Source organism: Diplotaxodon limnothrissa, linkage group LG14 (genome assembly GCF_057381915.1).
Source record: "Diplotaxodon limnothrissa isolate DT_005_m linkage group LG14, D_limnothrissa_male_GT1.1, whole genome shotgun sequence".
Taxonomy (NCBI): domain Eukaryota; kingdom Metazoa; phylum Chordata; class Actinopteri; order Cichliformes; family Cichlidae; genus Diplotaxodon; species Diplotaxodon limnothrissa.
This window is the reverse complement of record NC_140609.1, coordinates 34,284,294-34,306,298: the sequence shown is the minus strand read 5'-3', so window position 1 is coordinate 34,306,298 and position 22,005 is coordinate 34,284,294. Positions and strand designations below refer to the sequence as shown.

At 39.1% G+C, this 22,005-nt stretch overlaps 1 protein-coding gene across 1 annotated transcript; it reads right to left on the bottom strand.

The window, feature by feature from the left end:
• Positions 1 to 886: 886 nt before the first annotated feature.
• On the bottom strand, positions 887 to 16,012 carry LOC146619250 (capZ-interacting protein). The gene is made up of 6 exons (XM_085371021.1): positions 15,898 to 16,012; positions 4,087 to 4,173; positions 3,879 to 3,944; positions 3,255 to 3,323; positions 2,309 to 2,521; positions 887 to 1,783 (listed from the first exon to the last, which is right to left on the bottom strand). The coding sequence occupies exons 1-6, from the start codon at positions 15,901 to 15,903 to the stop codon at positions 1,373 to 1,375; spliced, it is 852 nt and encodes a 283-aa protein (XP_085227147.1). The 5' UTR covers positions 15,904 to 16,012; the 3' UTR covers positions 887 to 1,372.
• Between the last annotated feature and the right edge of the window lie 5,993 nt (positions 16,013 to 22,005).

The following is a 22,005-nucleotide window of genomic DNA, read 5'->3' as shown; positions in this document are numbered from 1 at the left end:
GGCATGGTTGTTTGTGCCAGATAAGCTGTCTTTTGGTCCAAAGATAAAAAATATCCAGTGAGGTGCAGGCCATATCAAGGCCACTCCACCCCTCACAACCAAAGTATTCAGAGTTACACCATGACACAAAGCTAAAATAATAAGATAAGAAGATAATAAGATGCACCTAATCTAAGTGAAAGTGTCCGGTGAGTATAAGTCACGCCTTTTGTGTCAATAAAGGAGCTTTTTTTTTTTTTTTTAGACATGTCAGATGACATTCTTGGTATTTGTTAATGCTTAAAGGAGTATCCTCTGGCTTTTGTTTTCCATTTATTCTGAGCTTTGTTCAAGCTGAAAATAGAGAAAGCCAATGCAGAAAATTACATTAACTTCACGGACTAATGCTAATCGCCAAGAAGCAGTTTGTCTCATGTTAATTGGTGCAATGACACTATTAGTCAACAGTTTACACACATTAACATTACTGACATGAATTCTAAATAGAAATTGTAAGAGCGCTATATAGGGGCAATTCTGCATTTGGTCAATAGTACAGTTTCCCTTTATTAATGACAGTGTCTTAATATAAACTCTGACTTTTTGGCTAAAAACAACTCAAGACCCTCCTGTATTCCTTGGAAAACAGTTTTCTTTGGATGTGGTATATTCACTGATACATGACGATCCAACAAAAGGAAAAGAAAAAACAAAACATAAAGGTATTCGTTATGTAAGAAAGAAGCAGTTTATTTTCTTAACATTTCTGTGCATGATTTCACAGTAGCACTGTGATTTCTATATTTTGAAGTATACAAAATAAAAAGACAAGCATAGATCAACATACATTAATAACAAAACAACTAAGTTAAAATTACATACTTTGCTTAAAGTACTTTGGTATGACGTCAAAGCATTTATATATCTGCTTACATATATATGAACTATCTAATACATTTTTGCCTCTTACCAACCCACAACGTGGTAGCTTTAAACACTTCTGCGGATGTGTCAGGTACTCCTGATATGGAAGTGCACTCTTGACATTTCGACAAAGAAACATTTGCATTAAAAAAGAAAATTATAAAACAGGTGTCTTACAGACTTGGTACGACATGATGGATGTTTCCTGTGCTCAGGGAATACAGCATTAACTGCCATACTCATTTCCATGTGCACAAGCAGCTGCTTCTCATGACTCTCCAGTGTTTTGTTTTGTTTTTTAACTTATCAGCCAGTAGTAGGCGACAGAGGGACTTAAGAGCTGATATAAAGAGATAAAACCTGAATAAAATAACTCTTAAGGAGGAGTATTTCTCTAACAGTTTCTCAGAAAAGCACTGAATAACTTATTCATATATTTGGTATTTTTCATGTAAACATTCACACCCTCTCACTTCCCTCCTTCATCTGCCTCCTGAGGTGTCTCTCCCTGCCTTTCTTCTGCCCTAATGTCACCTTCTTTCTGCTCGGCAGGCTCTGAAGCCTGCTGTTCCTCCTTCGAAGCATCAGAGCTTCGGTCTTGTTCTGCTTCATGCTCCATGTCTTCCCTGTTGTCGTGGTCGCTTTTTGTCATTTCAGCGTTTGCAGTTTCACAGTCCCCTTCCTTGTTTTCAGCTTCTTTAAGACTACATTCAGCTTCCTCTGATGGGCTGTCCAAAACCTGGTTCTTGACCCCATTTTCTTTTGGGCTGCACAGTTCACATGGGGACAGTCCACTCCCGAAGCCTTCCGCCTCCTCTCCAGCTGATCTCCTGTGCTGTCTTGTGGGCAGTCGCCTTTTAAATGACAGTCGTGCGCGGGTCTGTGTGGAAAAAATAAGCAAAAGGATTAATTTTACATCTGTAAGAGTGTGCAGGTTTTCAGCTTTAAATGATGCAAGTAACTGTTTAGGTTTAATCAGCATATGCGTGACAGCACCAAACAAATGACACCCAGGGACTCTAACTAGGCTAAGGGGATTACATCCTCAATCCACCCAGCAGGAGCACACATGAACTACAGGAGCATCTTGCTTGAGCTTATCCAAGGCCGGCCTGTTTAAACAGACGTTGCAGAACCCCCACTGAGAAGCACGTCAGTAGGGATGGGGGGGAAATGTACCTGGCTGTGGTATCACAGCTTATTCGGCAATTAGCGTGAGAAACACGGGGCTTCAATGTGACAGCAACTCATGTTGGTCATTTTGTGACAAAAGTCACACAAAATTCACCACGAAACATAAAAGAAAGTTAAAGGTGTCATGTAAGGTGCATTTTGGCCTTCTGAAAGTTCAAAGTAATAAGATAAAAGTAGCCTAACTATACTATAAGGAGGAAGCACACAGCACCTTGTTGATGCTTGGCAATGGGGTCCCTTCAGGAGGGCTGTCGAAGCTGATGGGTTCCTCCTCTTCACTGGATTGATGCGAGGGTTGCAGGGTGGGAGTCAGAGGGCTCAGGCGGCTGCAGGGCATGGTGGGGGACAGCGGTGCCTGTGGCAGTTTCACCTCTGGAGTCTTTGGTGAAGGCAGCAGAGCAGTGGGTGACAGAGCGAGGTTGGCCTGAAGGGCAGGAGGGAAGATCCTGAAGCCAAGATACTAAAATTCTTCCATGAATTTTAAACTTCAATAACTTATAAACATACCAGAATAACAGTTTACTGAAACACAGAACTTGCTTTATAAGGAGATTAGGTGAAGCAGAAACTAAACTCTAGCATTTCTTTGAACATGTGTAAATAATATTTCCAGTCACAACGTGAGCATCGTTCTTTGAAAACTGAATTTAACTCATTACTTTACAGGCCTACCTACTTGATATTGCTCTGCGTACAACTACAACATTCCGGTTTTAAAATGTCACTGCTATAAGTCTGTCCTTGAAAAATCAAAGTGCTACAAATAGCCGACAAATTAACCCCGCCAACTGATGTCCTACCTGCACCGGAGAGAAAAGAAAGAGGGAGAATCGGCAGCCCTTTTGTCCCATGGCTGCCCACCGTGTGAAATTGCAAACCAAAGGAACTCAAGTAGCAAGTTAAAGCCTCGCCAGAACCTCTGTAGTCTGTGATCCAATTAGCTCATTAATCTGTGCAGATTGCTGCATAAGGCACAAGCCTCTCCCCTTTTACCTCCCTGCATGTGAGCGGCTCAGGCACCAGTGAAAACAGAACAGCGGGTGGCAGTAATGCTTTAAAAAACAGACTCCTGAATACTCACTGCAATAACCCATCATTAGTGAGCTTAGCAGCTTTTTCCCCCCCTCCTTCACCAATGAACCATGTGTTGCACCAACCTGCAGTTTCTCAATGACGGCAGAGTTCTTCAGCTTGACTTTAATGGGATTTGGTGGAACAGCAGATTTCTGCCAGAGAACACAGTTAATGAAAGACAAACATACAGTGGATTCACAACTAATATTTGCTAAAAGCTAATATTTATCAAAAGTTAATATTTACTAAGAGCATTGGTTGATTGTGCTTTAAGGCGCTTTTTCTTATAAAGTAGCCCATTAAGGCATATGTCCTACCAGATGCTAAGAATTGTTATATACATTTAAACATATTTCAGTTTTGTTACTAACAAAATATACATTTTTATTGTTTTTTATGCTTATGTAACATTTCTGTTGTGCTTTTTATTGGCCCATAACTCAATGATAGATTTGCGTAGTTTGTTTGGCATGTTGTCATTTTACTGGGAGGAAAAACAACAGGCCTTTCCCAATGATTGAGGCAGAAGAAGAAAACCAAAAACACAAATAATAAAATACCACATTTATCAACATTACACTACCCACTATGTTGAAACTGTGAGGCTGCAATGAACATGCACAGTAAACAAATCCAAGTCTGTCTTCTGGGGACTTTCAAGAAGCCAAACGTAACACGCGGGTCAATGAACGAACGCGGTGACTCACATCTGACTCGTCGTTATCATCCGTTTGATTTCGCAACTTCAGGGAACACGGAGGTCGTCTTCGAGGCTACAAATTTAAGGGAAGAGAACGAGCAATGATTCACTAACTGCTTCCTTTAAGAAAGCACATATATTTGAATAATGTTCTGCACGGACATACATGTTTATAGACTTTTGTTTTGTTATACAGGACAAATAAAATGCATTACCTCGCCATTTGAGTTGGGTATTGGAAGAATATGACCTTTGAACTTTCCGGCCAGCTCAGCCACCGACGGCTTGGATGGAGAATTCTTCTGAAAGAAAGAAAAAAGGAGAAAAAGTGAAAAATACTGTATGAAAACTTAAATATACTGAAAAAAAATAAATAATTAGTTTTAGTATTTCACACACAGACTTCAAAGGTTAATGACAATTCCACAATCGTGACACAAGAACAGTGAATAATATGATAATATTAAGCAATATTTCTATATAGTGTGTATATACTATAACATGAAAAAATCAAAACCTTAAACATAATAGTGCATCAAGACTTTGTCATGGAAACCAAACTGTGGAACTGAAAGGCACTTTTAATTACACCCCCCCCTACTTGTCTAAGCTGAATGTTGTAACAAAGGGGTGTAACTTGCTGAACAAACAGAGCTAAAACATCATCCATTTTAATAAACATGGCATGTGCAGAAGGCAGCAGAACACAAATCATGTTCTAAGATTAAATAAAAAAAAAAAAAAATAAAAAAAAAGAAGTTTTTCACTTCCTTCTTCTTAACAAGACTCCATCAGCGTGCCGGTTTAGTCAGGTCCTTAGAGGATCTCATCTAGAAAGCACAGGAAGTGAGCCCCCCCCCCCCCCCCTCTTTCGCTCGGTCTCTGCAGCTGTTCCACATCACGCTGCAGCCTGTGACAGGAGGGACCTGTCCTCTGCTTCAAACTGTTATCACTTCTTGGCTGCTTTACTTTCAGTCTCTCCCACTATTCCCAAGCTGATTGCTAAACATCCCTCCTCCGCACTTTGCTTTGATGGCCAGTAACTCCACTCTACCGTGGCTTAAGTAATAAGTTTGCTGACTGTGTCAGACCTAAATCTAAATTGAGAAAAACAACATCAGTACTAGTTTTTTTCCCAGGGTCTAGGTGCATGTTATACCAAGTATTGGAACCGTGCATTAGCTGAGCTATTTGTTTGCATAAGTTGGCAGTCGAAGTTATGCCAGGACTGTGCAAATTCCAGTGCATGATGCAGCCTTTTAATGGTTTGCATTATATTCACTGCTTGTGGGACCCCTCCTTGTCTCTTTGTGGCTTTCATATTACATCTCATTACCATCATACTTTTATTGACCACTAAAAAGCTCGTGCCTCTCCTCACATCTGCGATTCCAGTCACATTTCCTGGGTGTGCACTCGCAGTTCACCCGCCTTGCACATTTTGAACTGTGGCCCATGAAAACATGGATCTCCCAGGCTTCATAGATAGACACATTCCACATTTTAATCACACGCCTTATTTTCCTTCCCCCCCCTTGTTCTCAGCATGACCTCACCACCTTGCTCCCTCCACCCAAATACGTAATGGCACCAGCGAGCCTCGCAGTGCCTCTCGTAACATTTCTCTGCATTCTAATCCAGAGCCAGCCCTTTTCCTGAAATCTCTTTTGTCATTCACGATAAATAATAATTACAAGTGACCACCCACTCGTCATGCCATTATTTTGTAACCTCTAATTGTTTAACTATTTCCTGTCCTTCAAAAACAAATGCCTCCTTGAGAACAAAGTCAAAACACGTGCAGGGGACAGGAAGTGGAACTCTTTGTTTTGTATATCTATGCGCTGATGTTTTAGGTGAAGAAAGTCATGATTGCAGTTGGAAAATTGAAACTGCTTATGTGCAGGAAAAATACTACAAATTATTAAAATATGGAGAAGCAAGTAAAAGTAAAATTGATATATGTAAATGTCAAGAGGGTCTAGGAGTGTTAGTTATTTAACATCTGCACAGCTTCATAAGAACTAATTGGAGGTGCATTATTATTCTTTCATCCTTCTTTTATGTAAGCCCTTATCTTTAATGAGCTTCTTCATGTGGAACGAAAATAAATGTCACGCTCCATAAAAACTCCCGAATTTAATGACACTTAATACGCATTTATATAAGATGATAAATGTAATTCTGTTCATGCATAATGTAAAAATATCCAAGACGTGTATTATCAACACATCAGCAGTTACTTTAAAACTAGAGTCTTGCATATATTGAGGTAACACCCAAGACCATGCGACATACTGTCTGTGGACGTAAAAACAGTGGTTTTATTAGGTTTCTCATCAGCTTTGAGTTTCACAACATTTTACAGATACAAAGTCAGCACTCTTATGAAAAATGAAGTGCATCTTAACAACGCCAGTGACAAAAATCTTTTTCCTCTCAGCTCATGAACACATATAGCTTCATCAACTGTGTCACCAAGATGACAAAAAGGCTTCTGGTGGGTTATCACTACTACACATGCTTAACTTTGGTGGGACCCCAAGCTCAGTGGAAGAGTGGGAAACTATGTTTCACTATGAGCAGGGCAAACTATTTCTGGGGCTCTAGGCCTGGGAAAAAGCACCAGAGCTGTGTAGGCTTCCTGGATCACAGCTCTACTCTGTAACCCCCCGGCTCCTAAGAGAGTGTGTCCCTGGACATGCTAGAGCACATCTGAAACATACCATAATCTAGCATACAGGGCAATTGAACATATCTAAAAAAGGAAATGCCTTCTAAAATGGTAAATGGCCTGTATTTGTATAGCGCTTTACTAGTCCCTAAGGACCCCAAAGCGCTTTACACATCCAGTCATCCACTCATTCACACACTGGTGATGGCAAGCTACATTGTAGCCACAGCCACCCTGGGGCGCACTGACAGAGGCGAGCCTGCCAGACACTGACGCCACTGGGCCCTCTGACCACCACCAGGCCCTCTGACCACCACCAGTAGGCAACAGGTGAAGTTTCTTGCCCAAGGACACAATGACCGAGACTGTCGGAGCCGGGGCTCGAACCGGCAACCTCCAATTACAAGACAAACTGCCAACTCTTGAGCCACGATTGCCCCATGTGTGACACACACAAAACCAGGCCCAGCTTAAATCCAAGAAAGCTTCCTGGAAATAGCTCATTTAGGTTCGCTTTTGCACAAATTAAAAGTGTTCTTACCATTCAATAGCTGCATTTTGATGCTTTCAGTAAGACTGGCGTTTAATGGATCAGAGGTAAAGTGTATCGTCTTTAAGTAAATGACTGACCGCAATAATATAAGCAGACATATGCACTATAGCCCCCACCCCAGCAAATATCTCCACACTGAACAACCACCAGCTTTGCAGTCTTTTTGACATCTAGTCGAGTTTGTAAAACAATATGAAATTGAAAGGTGTGAAGGAAAGCCACTGATGAAATATACTTCTCAAACATTGTCTAGATGTCTTTGTTTGGCTTTCTATCCAAAGAAGGTTTCGTTCCCCCCCCTGTATCAAGTAGGGGGGGGGGGGGGGGGGAGTCATCGATCGAGTGGACAGTGAGAACATCAGGAACTATAGCCACTGAGTAGACAATGTACTGCTCACACCACAGCTTTGTAAGGAGAGGATATCTATGACAGTGTAACATATTTACCATGTAACAATTTAAATAGATTTTAGATAAACATCATGGCTGCTGTAATACTTCCGGAGAACACCATGTAAGAGGATTCACTAAGATTTAGTTTGTTTAAAAAAAAAAAAAAAAAAAAAAAAAAAAAAAAGGTTCAATTTGTCTGGTTTTGTCAGAGTGAACCTGTATAATACTTGGAAACAAAATCCATTCATTGAATTCTATTATTGTAGGATATTTACCTTATAATATAATGTGCGCTATATCAATAAAACTGAGTCTTTGTGGTCATATGGTGACCAGTTTTGACCTGAGATGTAACGTCACCATTTTAGTCATGCTGGGACATTACTTAATGGATGAGCCGTGTTAATTTCGTTGATTAATTCTTTTAGTCATAGTTTTTATCAACAAGCTTTTTTCCCCCTGACGATAACTAAATAAAAACTAATGCACAAGGACAAAAACTATGATAAAATGTATTCACACTTGCGTAGACATATAAAAACAAGATGAAAATGTTCTGGTCAGACAAAATCCAATCAGAGTTCATCAATTTGTGTAGAAAGGCGGGACGAGTTTGGAAGTGACCCAGAAGTACTCTCCTTGTGCCGTAAGGTTAGACATGAATTTGATCTGCCGCCGACAAATGGAGCGGGAGGAGGCAAGCTCCCATGCTCCCTGTTTCTCATGAATACGTGATAAAATGTCAACACATGGGATGATAATAAGAGTAGACGCATTACACTTTTGATTTAAGGAAAATAAGACGCTTTGTAACTTTTGTAACACTTCGTTTTAGCCAGTCTACAATAATGTTACGATATTTAGTCAACTAAAACTAGAGTAAATGGGGAAAAAAAAAAAAAAAAAAAAAAAGGAATTTAGATACTAAATTATGATTATAACTAAATCAAAATTTGCTGCCAAGTTAACACTGCCCGTGAGAACGGAAATATTTGATGCAGTCACATCAAATACTTTAAATCCTCATTTATCTGAGTGTGTGATGTTGGGGCACCCTGATATACAAAGAGCACGGCAAACAGTCAAATATCACTTCTGCTGGGTGGTCACAGGGTTGGGGTCAAACACGAATGCACCTGAAGAGATTTAGGAAAAATGTGGATATTATCTACTAGAGTAATCAATAGATAAAGTGAGAAAATTAGAAAAAGTAAAATTGTACTAACAGTGGGACCAAAACTGGAGACTCCCGTTTGCCATCAGGAAGACGTTTCTATGGTTACCTATGAGGTTTAACAGTGTCTTTAAATAACTAACTGAGAAATTAAGGTGCTACAATTTCTTTAAAATCAATATACTGCGCTAAAAAGATATTTTGAAATTGCTAAGAAAATTATCTACGAATTCCACATTTTCTCTGTGGGCTGTGCTTAGAGACACAAAGGTTATTGCTAACCAGTGCCTTAATTTTTAGGCTGTGGATGGAGACACGAGGTTTACTGTATGACTAGCAGAAGGAGAACAGAGAGACCACAGATCACACAAAACCAGTTATTGTCCGTTCCTGTGATTCCCATTTCCAGAGGCAGGAGAGAAGAAGCACATGATGTTAGTCTGCGTAAATCTTAAACATATCTGCTTGTGCAATTGTCTGAGAGCAAGAAGCCATGTACATAAAGGAGCTGATAAAGGTGCTGTCTGGCGCAGGATCTTTTAACTCTCAATCCTAATAATGTCTAACTGGCGAGCCTCAGGGTGTGGATCGGTGAAAGTGAAGATAAATACAGCACACAGCTGTTCAGCAAGACTTTGTTCCATAGGTTCACCAAGCCTAATGGCTTCAGTTTGAGTCTGCAGACTTTTCACAAGTCAGCGTGTTCTGCCAGGGGGAAAACCACCACAGTTAGCAGCTCCCTTCTGCCTACACATGTTAAGTGGCGAGAGAACAGACAGGCACTTTCTTGCTAGCTGCATTTCCAGGAAAACATGATGTGTTTTTGGACCAGACCTCATCTGAATATGTCAGTTTTCCACTGCCCATTACTGGCACCACCGTTGTGTGTTTTCACTTACGTGTGCTAGTGTTATAAAAGGTCCTGAATCAGAGGGATGAGGTAAATGGACAAACTCATTCACTTGTTGCTGCAGCCTCCGGGGAAATGGGAGGTACTGCAGACACAGCCTAACACTGTCGACTGAGGAGACAAATATTAAATAAGCATCCAGAGAAAAGGAAAACAAATCCAAATGACCCGAGAACAGAAAGCTGCAGATAAAGTTATTTTTCCCAAGAATACCCAGAAGGCCAGAACACATTTTTCTCAAATGTGATAAATGCACCAACAATATCAATATCCCAAGTGACTTTAACTGCGATTTGATTAAGAAATTGTTAATGTGGGAATGCACTGTTTAACAAGAATCTGAGAAACAAAAGCTACCAGAATATGTGAACAGCTCATGGTAGAGATTACAGCTCCCAAACATTTGAACTTATTCAGGAAAACTTTAGTGAGTCTCACAGGGCTCTGGTATTCTCATTCACTCTGATCCAAACAGCACAATGACAAGCCATCAGCATAGTGAATCAGATGGTTGACATTGTGGACTAAAGAACACAGACAGTCACGGGATGACATCATTCAGTGAAGTCACTTTAATTACATGGTACCTGCAGTGTGCCAGAGGATCTGGGATCTGTTCAGGCATAGCGATCATATTTTGGCAATAGCCTGAATAGTGTAGTGATGGAGTAAAGGGATTTGAAGTGGCACATAAGTATGAAACTGGATGTAGACAGTGACATTATATATGCTGCTTGTGAATAAAACATTATTTTTTCCCCATGATTTCTTTCTGTTGGGAATTCAATCTATCCTCCCACTTTTCCACTACTCTACCACTTCCTCTTCCCAACATTTTCTTAACTCCATTCCTGGCACCACAATATTCTGCTAATGAGAGTTGAACTGCATGCGTTTCTAGATCATTTCAAGCAAACTTAAGGCTTTCAGACCGGAGATTGTGCAACAAACAACCACCCTGTACAGCAGGATGTCATTTGTGTTTCAACTGAAAACCTTACAGTTTGACTTTACCCTACTACCACAACCACAGAGACCCGAGTAGTATCTACATGTCACCTGTGTTCTACACTAACTAAGGATAGTTTCAAATCTTATTTAGTGAATTTATAAAAATTTGATTAGGTTTCCAAACAGTATATGTGGACAGGTTAGCCCAACATCAGCCTGCTACAACGTTTAAACTGAATCATAATTTTACTGGCAGTAGAAAGTCTCTAAAAAGAACATGGTGGCACAGTTTAGGTTTGCTAAGTTTAACTGAACAAACCACAAGACTTTTGATGATTTGGTCTTGTTTTGCAGCCAGATAACATCTTGCTGTCATTGACTCGTACAGCAGCTCCTATGTACACCGCAGTATTCTTGAGTCACATGTGAGGCTATATGTCACACAGCTAAAGGTTGACCGAATCTGGGTCATTCAACAGGATGATCATTTCAAACTTCCCAGAAAATCTGTAATGAAATGGCCAAACATCAGCCTGACAGAAACACGCTGGTGTGATGTTAAGAGCTGTGCATAAACGAATGACCACAAAACTCAAAGAACATTGTAAAGAAAAGTGGGCCGAAATTCCTCCACAGCGATGCGAGAGACTGATAAAGTCATACAGAAAACAATTTCTTTGAATTTTTGCCACAGCAGAAAAAAGATATTGAATTGTTGGGCCTACATAGATTTTTACAAGACTGCATGAAGTGCTATGAAAACTCTTTTTCACATGACTGTACATGCCCAAACCCACAGGATGCACGTGTCTTCCAAGCTACAACAACCTAAAAATCTCAATACCTTTCACACAGTACATTCAATAATAAAGCAACAATGATGAAATCATAAATATTCAACATCTTAAAGAGGTTGCAAGATTTTCCTTTTTAAGAAAAATGCAAAAGTTGATGTGGGAAAAAGGGCAATTGCAAACTATGTGCATCTTGCAGCATTTATTGCATTTGCACTACTTTCTGCCAAAAAAGGAAATCAAGAGCATGGCTAAATGCCACATTTAGAAGAGGGTGGTTGAAGAGGTGCAGGTAGCATAGGTTAACAGTTCTGCAGGGAGATTTGTAAGAAATGTATAAACTCATGATGATAGTGTTTTTGTAGTTTCCACTTCCTCTGTTTGGCTCACTGTTCTCAAAATCCTTCTGCACGTACCTCACATTTTTTAGACTTTGCGCTGAAAAGTCAGCATGTTTGAGAAGCTGCAGATGTCTAAGACAGCACAAACAGCCCCCCCGGCCTTTACAAACTTAAATGGCTTTGACTGCAATAACTTGTACCCTGTCAGCTCTGTCAAGATGAAGATCTCAAGAACTTGCCTGCAATAACAAAGCTGGGCCAGAAGTTGTGTTGCCAGCATTCAAATTACAATGATTTCTTCATGGTGTACATGCATGCGTTCATGGTGTAATTTTTAAGGGCAAACAACATGCGTGTTTTGCTTCTACATATCAGTGTCCTCTGCGTTATCTCTTCTGTAGTTCCCACCCCACACACAGTATCTCTCTGCTTCACGCATTGCTTTGAACTGTTAGCTCTGACGAAGTCTCGTCCTGATAGCAGAACCTTTTGGTCTGTGTGGGCTGCAAATAACAACATTGTTTAGGAAAAGAACAAAAGTGTTGCAGTAAAACGCAGCAAAAGCATTTAGAGGATTATGGGGCTTAATGAATCATTTGATCGGTCGTAAAGGTGCAAATAGCCTCCTATGACTCGAGGTGCTATAATGAGGGTCGACGTGGAGAAGTAACTTCAAGCAGCAAAGCAGAGAGTAGACATATGCAACACAAGGAGACATAAAATGCCTTACTTTGAATTAAACTTGGGCAATTTCACATCTGATGGGAACAATTAAACTGCTTCAGCCAGCTGCAGAATCAAGCCCATTTGTCAACCAAACACATTGTGTGCATCCCTCAGGCGTGAAAAATATTATAAATTTACCCAGTTCTGATTTTTTAGATCATCTCATCTTTTATTGTTGCAGCTCACTTCTTGCTGAATGAACCGCCACCGACTCCTAGTATGATTATTGTCATACTAAGGAGGATGATTATTGTCTGCAGACAATAATCTTCGTCTCCCTCTCCAGACAATAATCATTGCACTCATTCATACAGTGCATCTGCATCTTCATCTGGGAACATGCACTGCAAACATTATCAGAGAATCTAAGCATTTTTAAGGAGTGCAAGTTACTTTTTTGTAATGAGCATAGTCCAACTCTCATGTCAACAACAGTTAAGTTAGGCCCCCCCAAAAAAGTGTTTATTTTCACCCTGTTACTGTTATCCCCAGGGAAACTGCATGCATTGTGAAATAATCAAGAAAAACTGCAAAGAGCAATAAGATTCTGCATGAAATTATTTTGCGATTACATCCTTTTGGAAGTCAAAGCTTTTGTATAACAAAAATAAAGTTAAAATAAGTAATAAGTAATTAGCCTATAGAAAGCATAAGTTAACTACAAGATGCTGGCTGTTTGTCCAAATGTCACCCAACTCATCCCAACAATGCTCAAAACTGTTTTGGAAACATAAGTGAATTTTATTAACTGTAAAAGTCACAAAACATTGAACAGACACCCCACTGTGTGTGCTTTAAACGGAGATATAGCCATAACGACTCCGTGACTCAGAGGATAGGCCACAGTGTCTTCCACTTTCCTTGATCTTAGTGTTTTGCATTCCACTGAGTTTCACGGTCAGTTAGGTGTCTGTTTTATGTTTGCTACAGAGTGGACCATTCATTCGGTGTACTGAAACATGGCACATTAGCACTGGTTAGGAAAACAAGGCAAGGCCCATCAACAGGAATTAAAAAATAAAAAAAAAACACTGTCCAAATCACACATATATGGGTTTATTTTACCACACATTGTCTAACATTTATGCAAATGAGTGTAGCGTATGTTTAGTGAGATAGTACCTCATTTGCATTTTTAAATGAGAAAGTAATTAACTCGGAAAGTTTCACGGTGATATCTTTGAGATAAACCGTTTTCAGATAAAAACCGAGGGTATATTACCACAGGCATGAGTACATTTATTTTTTGCCAACCATTTTTGAGCTGAAATGTCAGCAGTACATGTCCCAGTTTTATTCCTACCTATCCACTGAAGTATTTTTCCAACACATTCTTGGAGTAACAACCTTTGTTACCTTTGTTTGCAAATTAGCATGAGCTTAGATAAATAATGCCAGAAGTTTCTTCCTGTTAAAAAGGAGTTTTTCCTTCTCCCAGTCACCAAGTGCTTGCTCTTAGGCAGTCGTCTAATTGTTGGGGTTTGTTCTGCATCGTTGTACCATTTTTACCTTGCAGCATTAACCACCTTGAGGCGACTGTTGTTGTGATTTCGAGTTAAATAAAACTGAATTTAAATAAAGCCACAGGTGCATGTGAAAGTAAAAAAGTCACCAAGTTTAATGGTGATCGGGAATATACATGTTTATTTTCTTTCTTTTTTTACTCTTTTCGTCTGTAGTTGTAGTATACAACCTTTGACAATGGACTACATGTACCAGTGACTGCAGCGCTGCGAGCACCATTTAAAAAGACATGTTGTTGTAATGCAAAAGTGGAAAAACTAACTCATTAGCAAATGTCTGGCTGGTACAGACTGAGTTTCTGTGTTATTGGTCTCTTTACTTAGGATTACATAATAAATGTGCATGCCATATGGTTGGCAATGCGATCTCAAATACTCTGTCCTCCAGCTGTGGGGATGTTTTTCCATGAGAGGAAAACCACCACACATGCATATACAGTACTAATTTTCAGGTGTTTGTGCACATACACACAAACACACAGTTAGAGTTCCTAGAAGGGAAACACAAAGTTTAAGAACTTCCATGTGTTAATCTTCTCCTTAGGCTGGCTTGAAGGCGGTGACGTAAATCAACATTTGTGACCGTGACCCATTCTTTGACTATGCTAGAACCACACATTGGCCACCATTAGCATGTGACATCCAAAACTAAGCTAAAGACACTTTGATGACAAATTTCACTTCACTAATTGTGGTAATTGCGGAAAGACCAAATGAGCTCAGTCATCAATAGATCCATGAAACTGCTGACAGGTAATAGCAGAATATCCGGGTCTATATGCTGTTCACAGGCTCCCAAATCAAGTCACACTGGGTTTTTTAGAGGGTACAGAAAATGCATCAAATGCACATCAAAGCTTTGCTTCAGGATGAAAGTTCAGTTTTTGATTATTTTTTATTTTAACAGTTTCATTTCACTGGAAGTATTTCAAATCATAAATACTTGTTTGTTAAACGCTCTTATCTTTCAAGATTTGAAGGTGGTCCCTATTTGCTACACAAAAAGTCGAATAAACTCGCAAGGTGAACAAGTCGAAAGCAATTCTAAAGAATGTGAGATCGGTTTTGTTCTCCGTCTTCTTCTGTGGTTGGAGAAAAGGGGTATTTCTGCTATTTTCCACATGAGATTAAAAAACTTAATAATGATGTCTGAGGGAACAGCTTGTTTTGCAGGGAGGAGGCCGGGAACCTGTGAGCACACAGTGCAGGGGAAGACTGAACAGACTTCCTATACCATAAAGAAGAGCTCGTGTTCTGTCTTTTAGCTTCAGCACAAGTGAGTAAAGGAAAGTTTGGGTTCTGAGAAGTGGCAGGAACCCCCAAAAGTCCTTACAGAAGACTTAAAATTAATAAAATAGCAGTTTGAACTGTAAATTTGCCATCGCGGCAAAACAGCATCTGGTGAAAGATGTTCTAAGAGTTCCGTTTCCTTCCTCTACACTGCTGTTGTGTTGTTAAATTGTGACCACAAACCTGTTATTGAAGCATATCAGCCGGAGGCTCAAACACACAGAGCCAAATAGGTTAAAATTGGTGTGTCTTTAGTCTCTATGCTTCAAAAACAGACAGACAGACACACACACACACACACACACACACACACACACACACACACACACACACACACACACACACACACAAAAAGAAAAATCCAAAAAGTGAGTCTGAGTTTAAAAGCACATCACGCTGCTATCACGTGCTGATTGCTATCACAAACCACACTATATGATCATCTTAGTAAAGACATAGGACACGCTCATAATGAACCATTGGTCAAACATTTGTTAAAACATTGCGCAAACAAGTCCCAGTTCCCCCACAAATATCCCAGTAATAATACTGAGCACAAATAAACTCTCCTATGATGCAATGCCTTAATTTCAACCACACAGTCTCTACACACAACCAGATTAAATGTTAAAAACATCTGGCTTCAGAGCACGGGCTGCATAACGACTGCGCTCGGAGTCATATATATAGTTTCTACCTCCATCCTGTTGAATGTGGAAAAGACCGTCCCCTCCTGCGTAATTCTCTCCTTTTCGGCCTCTTGGAGCGAACTGCTGGGTTGTGAGGAAGGTGAGAGCGGGGAGAAGCGTAGCTCGTAGATAGAAACTCTGTGTTTATATCTGGAGCCAAATCAGCCTCATGGAGGTGGGAGGAGCGGGCAACTTTCACGCGCATTTGGCTCCTTCAACGCCGTCAAGTCAGTCGGATTGAAAATGCCACTTTTCCCAAAGCCTTTCAAAATAAAACGCACTTTGCCGTCACTCAAAATTACTTTTGTCTTGCAGGTTTGGCAGCTGCAGGGCCGGTCCGTGGCATAGGCCGTATAGGCAAATGCTAAGGGCGCCGTCCATCAGGGGGCGCCACGCCAGTGCCACAAATGTTGAAAAAAAAAGAAAAGTTGGTACTATTATTTCTAAATACAAAAAATAATCCCACGTTAATTAAAATGCAAAGTAAAGCTTATTTAATAGAAATATTATTTGTTACAACATTACGCCCCCCCCCCCCGCACGGTGCGCCCCCTCCCTTCCCGTATGGTTCCTTTTGGACGTCACCACATCAAAAAATCAACACAAGATGTCAAAACGGCCAAAACTGTCAGGTGCCCAGGGAAGAAAAAAGAGAAAAGAAGAGGAGGAGAAACGAGAAAAAGACAGAGGTAGGTAACGTTAGCCTACATGAAATTATTTGTCTGAATGTGATAGTAACCTAAAATTTTAGCATTAAGCTAATGTTACATGATTCGCTAATTGCTAATCAATAAATAGCTAGTTAACTGTTTTAACGTCAGTTAATATTGTGGAGGGGGCTAAATTGTTATGGAAAATAATAATGTAACGTTAGGTAATTACAGTACTCCCACCTTTCCCACCATTCCTCATTTGTATTCATCTTTTAAGCAGGTGTTTTTTGTTTACATTGTTATTGCCTTCTGGTTAGCTAACGTTTACCCTGCAGGTCACTTTTCCACCCCTGTATATATTATAGTTGTAAGCCTAGTTGTTAAAGTGCACATCATTAGTGTTAATTAAGCAATATCACATGAGAGGGAATGCTGTTTTTTAATATGAGCACTGCTGTGATTCGGTCAAAGATAATCATAACATAACATTCTCATATGATATTATACTGTTACTTTGCATTCTGCTATTCAGCATTTCACTGTAATGATGACAATAAATTGAATCTAATCTAATTTGCATAAGAGTTAACATCATACATATATCTCTTTGGTTTTTCATTTATATTATATCATTTCATTTTATTCCTGGAATCATATGTTTTTATTATTAGACTTTAATACTCAGTGGTGTCACATACTCCTCTCTTCAGATGCACTGTTGAAGTTTCTAAATCCCACCCCTGGGCCATCTACCACATCTACCGCTGCTGCCTCCACTTCAGCAGCACAACCCAGCCATGATGCAGCAGCATCAAGCGGCCTTCCTGTTGCCTCCACCTCAGCAGCACAACCCACCAGTTTTGCAGCAGCATCAAGCGGTGTTCCTGTTACCTTATTTATATTGTATTTTTAATTTCTTTTATCCAACTTGTTGACACGTTTTATTGTGTTTATGTATGTAAAATTTATTGTATTTCATATATTCATTTTTTATTTTTTGTATTCATTTATTTATTCATATATTTTTTTATCTTGTTAATTATTCTGATTGTGAATTTGCTTTCTTTAAGTAAAAAAAAAAAGGTCAAAGACAAAGCTATTCGGTTTCTTATGAGTACATACACTACACTGCCGATGTAGGGGGGCGCCACCTAAAATCTTGCCTAGGGCGCCAGATTGGTTAGGGCCGGGCCTGGGCAGCTGCTATTACAAATGAAGCAGATATCCCAAAATAAATTTTGCTATGGACATACTAATAGATGTTTTATTCAAAGAAATGAACTTACCATTTAGTTCCAGAAGGCGACAGCTTTAATCTTGGGGGACAATCGTTTGCTTTTGCCACATGGCAGCTAAGAGTTGCTGTGACAAGGCAGCCAAACTGTACATTTCAATCCTTTACGTCACAACAGCAGCAGATTATCTGCCAAATGAGTAAACTTATTTATTTACTCTTTTAGATCATAAATATAGTTTTTTCTTGAAAATGGAGTACATGCACTATTTTATTGGCGAGAATTACCCATTTAAAGCCTTTATTTTGAAGACAACGTTGTCACGGATGTGGTGTTGTTTTTCTTTATTTTGATGTGGTTAAGCTGCGCTGGTAATCAGGTGGGTGGTATGTATTTTTGCTGTGCATAAGAAACATGTTTGGGTAGAGTTCAGTTCCTTGCTGTAGGTGGTTCTCCCACAGTATCCTGACAAATGTCTCATTAAACCACATGCACTTTTTCACATTGCTATTTAATGGTTGCTTCATTTGGTGTAAATATCCTGCAGGGTCTCTAAAAGTTAACTTGACAACTAATTAGAACAATGTGACAAACTTGAAAACAAATTTTAATATCTTTAATTAAAAGGGTGGTGTTTGGGGGTCATTTCTAGCTTTAAATGTGGACATTTGTAATTCGTTCAACGTGTTTGCATATCTTGTGTTTTCTTGACAATGCGAAGAATTACCATTTCTTTTTTCTATAATGTAAGTCACAGATACTCACATCTAGTAACTTCATTTTTAGTCTGTTGGCTCATTTGGAGTCTTATAAAATATATAGAAGTAACTCTACTATCCTGTCTGTGGCCTGAATGAAGACAGGTCAGTCACTCAAAGGGTTCACACTGTTGAACTGTAAATGCTTTATGGTAATTTCGCGCTTTTTTTTGGCCATGCAAAATTTGATACATGATATGAAACTCATGGCCATTGTCACTCATTCTGTTTTTGTGAAGTGTAATGGATAGATGGTTTTAGAGTTTAGATATATCTTTATGTTCAGCTGTCAAATAGTCAAAATCCAGTTTGACGAGTTGTAGAATTGTTAGAATTATGCATCTGTCATTGATTCAGGTGTGCAGAGCTTTCTAAATTAACTGTAAAGACATAAAGAAGAATGGAACAATTGAAAAATAAATGAAAGTTTATTTAAAGTTATTATTTTATTTGTACTTTTAAAACCATGTATTGTTAAACAATAAACATGAAAATGTTTCTTATATTTATGCGTTGCGTATAAGCTGTGTAATGTGACACTATAGCCTGTACAAAACTCGTCCCACAAGCCTGTAACATCATTTATCTTGTCCCTGCATCACTATCATGCACAAGGGATATATAGAAGTTTTCCATAATTAGTTATGGTATTGTTTATATTTACAAAAAGAGTAATAAGCACTCCGAGCACACTAACCTCCACCGAGGCAGCTCACTCTTTAGGCAGTATCTACTTTTTAAGGGAACAGTATTACATTCATTGGGTTTTCGTTCACACGTTTGGCTTTTGTTATTTGCATTGTTGAAACTCTATTTCAATATGCATGACATCACTTTGAGTACAATAATTTTATTAGTTCTTATTTATGTAGAGATGGTACATTTGCAGCATTCATTTCATTGTTATTAGAACTGGTTACTGTAATGTACATAACAAAGTCACAATAAAATAATGTGATATTTAGAATCCACATATATAATTTCCTATATGCCTGCGTATTGTCAAAACAAACAATGGCATAAAATAGCTCTATATAGCATTACTATCACTTTGACCTTCAGATCAATATTTTGGCCTTGAAAATCAAAGGTCAAGCATGACATGATATTTTAAATCTTTATATAGCACTTCACTTTATTTTAAAAATAACCCCTTTGTAAACTCATTTTGTCTATGCGCTATTTACCAATCTAAACAAGGATGTTAAGAGATCATAAAGAGCACATACAAATATCAGCAATCACTTTTTGACCACTCAAATCCTCAGCATATCCCTTTTCCTTCCCCTCCTCTTGATGCGTTCATAGTCCAGATATAGTGCAAGTTGCAATCACAGTATTGAAACATCTAACTAACTCCAGAAGAGGAGCATCTGTAGTTGTTTAGACATTACACCTTTTTTAACTAATTTCTAATGCAACTTTTCATACAGCTCAAAAATCAGCAAGAGAGGAAGTTGAGAAATTATTTTCAAAGATAAATAATGCTTAGTAAAGGAGTCTTGCGTGTAATGTTCTGAGTCAGCTTCGAATTTTTAAATAAGATACTGAATCTGATGCGTTGCAGACTGTTTTTGCAATATGTCTTGTAAAACAAGAAATTCAGAGGTTGCATGAAAATGCTGTGCAGTTTAGTACAGGCTGGTTAGTTTGCTATATTGTGATTGAGTTTAAAGTACTGCATTATGTTTGACTACTTACATCTAGTGTGCTATTATTAGGTTACATCAAGGGTGGCAGGAGACATCTCTTTATATTTAAGGAGATGATGCTGATTAGATTCACCCTCTTAATTCTACTTTTTATATGAGTTTTATAGTAGTGTAGGGGGTGGAAATAGTTGATATATTGGCCTATTTTTTTATTTTGTTTAATTAGTTAAAGCCACAAATGTCAGAGTAGCAGCACAGGTCAGCTGATCACAGCATGTACACAAAAATCTACTGGAGCTCACAAAGCAAACTGGTATGTGACTTATTCCTAAATAATTATTTTCCTTACATTGCACGGCTCCGTCTGATCTTAAGGTTATCACACCTGCTAAATCCCACATTAACCCCTGAGCCCCAGGAACATCAGTGCAGTTTGTTAAAGTAAATGATACTATTTTGCAGCACCATAAAGTGGGCTGAATTAGATTTTCTGGCATATTTCACACCCATGCTCTAAAGTCTCTCAGTTGACCAAATGTTGAATACTTTTTAGACACTTAAATAGACATCAAGTCCATAAGTCTATAAAATTGCAGCCTCTAAATTGCAGGAAACTACCCTAATTTGTAGAAAGAAGGAGAGTATTGACTCTTCTGTATGGAACATGGCTCATTACACAGTGGTGGCTGTTTACAAAAGGCTTTAGAAGATGAGGTGATTAGTAAATTAAGGTTCGTTATCACTGTCATTAAAGCGTCGTGGGAGTGCTTGGTGGTTTGTAAAAGGGAAAGTCGTATTTGTGTTTGTTGTGTTACTGTCACCCAGCTGTGACAACAAGAGCACGAGGGTAGCACTGCCACCCGTCTGGCTCGTCATGGCAGCAAAACATGATTGTGAATGGTTGAATTACCCGAGCCATTTCAGGCTTTTATGTTCACACAAGATAAAATGACTAACACCCCCAAATACTGTTGGTCACCAAATTCCCTCGGCTCTCCATTATAGCAGCTTTCAGAGAGAACATTTTTTGGGTACAGATGATTGACCTCACAGCCAGCTTGGGGTGGCAAAAGCTTTCTCTTTGGGGAGGTGCATGGAGAAAAAGAGATGGCATTAGAGAGCAGTCTACCTAGGAAGAAAGCCAGAAGGAAAGATAATGAGCCCCTGCAGGCTTTGTGGAAAGACTAGTCCTGCAGACCCTGCTCCTAAATAATCTCCATTTTTGCACAGCTTTCCTGCAAAGGTCAGTAGGCATAGGGAGCCAAACAGGAAGTGAATGCATTGCTGATAATTTGTGGAAATGAGGTAAAAAGGGAAGCTGATAAAGATTTCTTACAGGGCGAAGGTGGAAACCAGGAGCCCTTAACTCAAACAACATTGTTTATGTAGTTTAGAACCATCTAAATCTCAGGAAATTGCTGGAAATTGCATATAGCTTTCACACACTGTCTGTCTGAAGAGCAGTATATTCTGGCTCCCCCTTCTGGTGGAAACTACCTTAAATGCTGTCTGTCACTGGTATCATGAAATTGCAAATTACAAATGAGGCAGATTCCCCTTACAGCATGCAACATCGAGTTTTACCTTTCATCAGGGGTTGCTCTGGTTTCCTCTGACAGTCCAAAGATATAGATGATAGCTTAATTTGTCATTCTAAATTGAAAATAGATGTTTAAAATATACTTGAGTGTTCTGTTAAATTACTGGTCCTTACCTTTTACCATTTGAGACAGAAAAATGCATTTAGGCTGCTGTAATTCGTTATTACCAGGATGCCCTAAAAACCCCCTGAAAAGCCATCAGCTGATCCAAAATGCT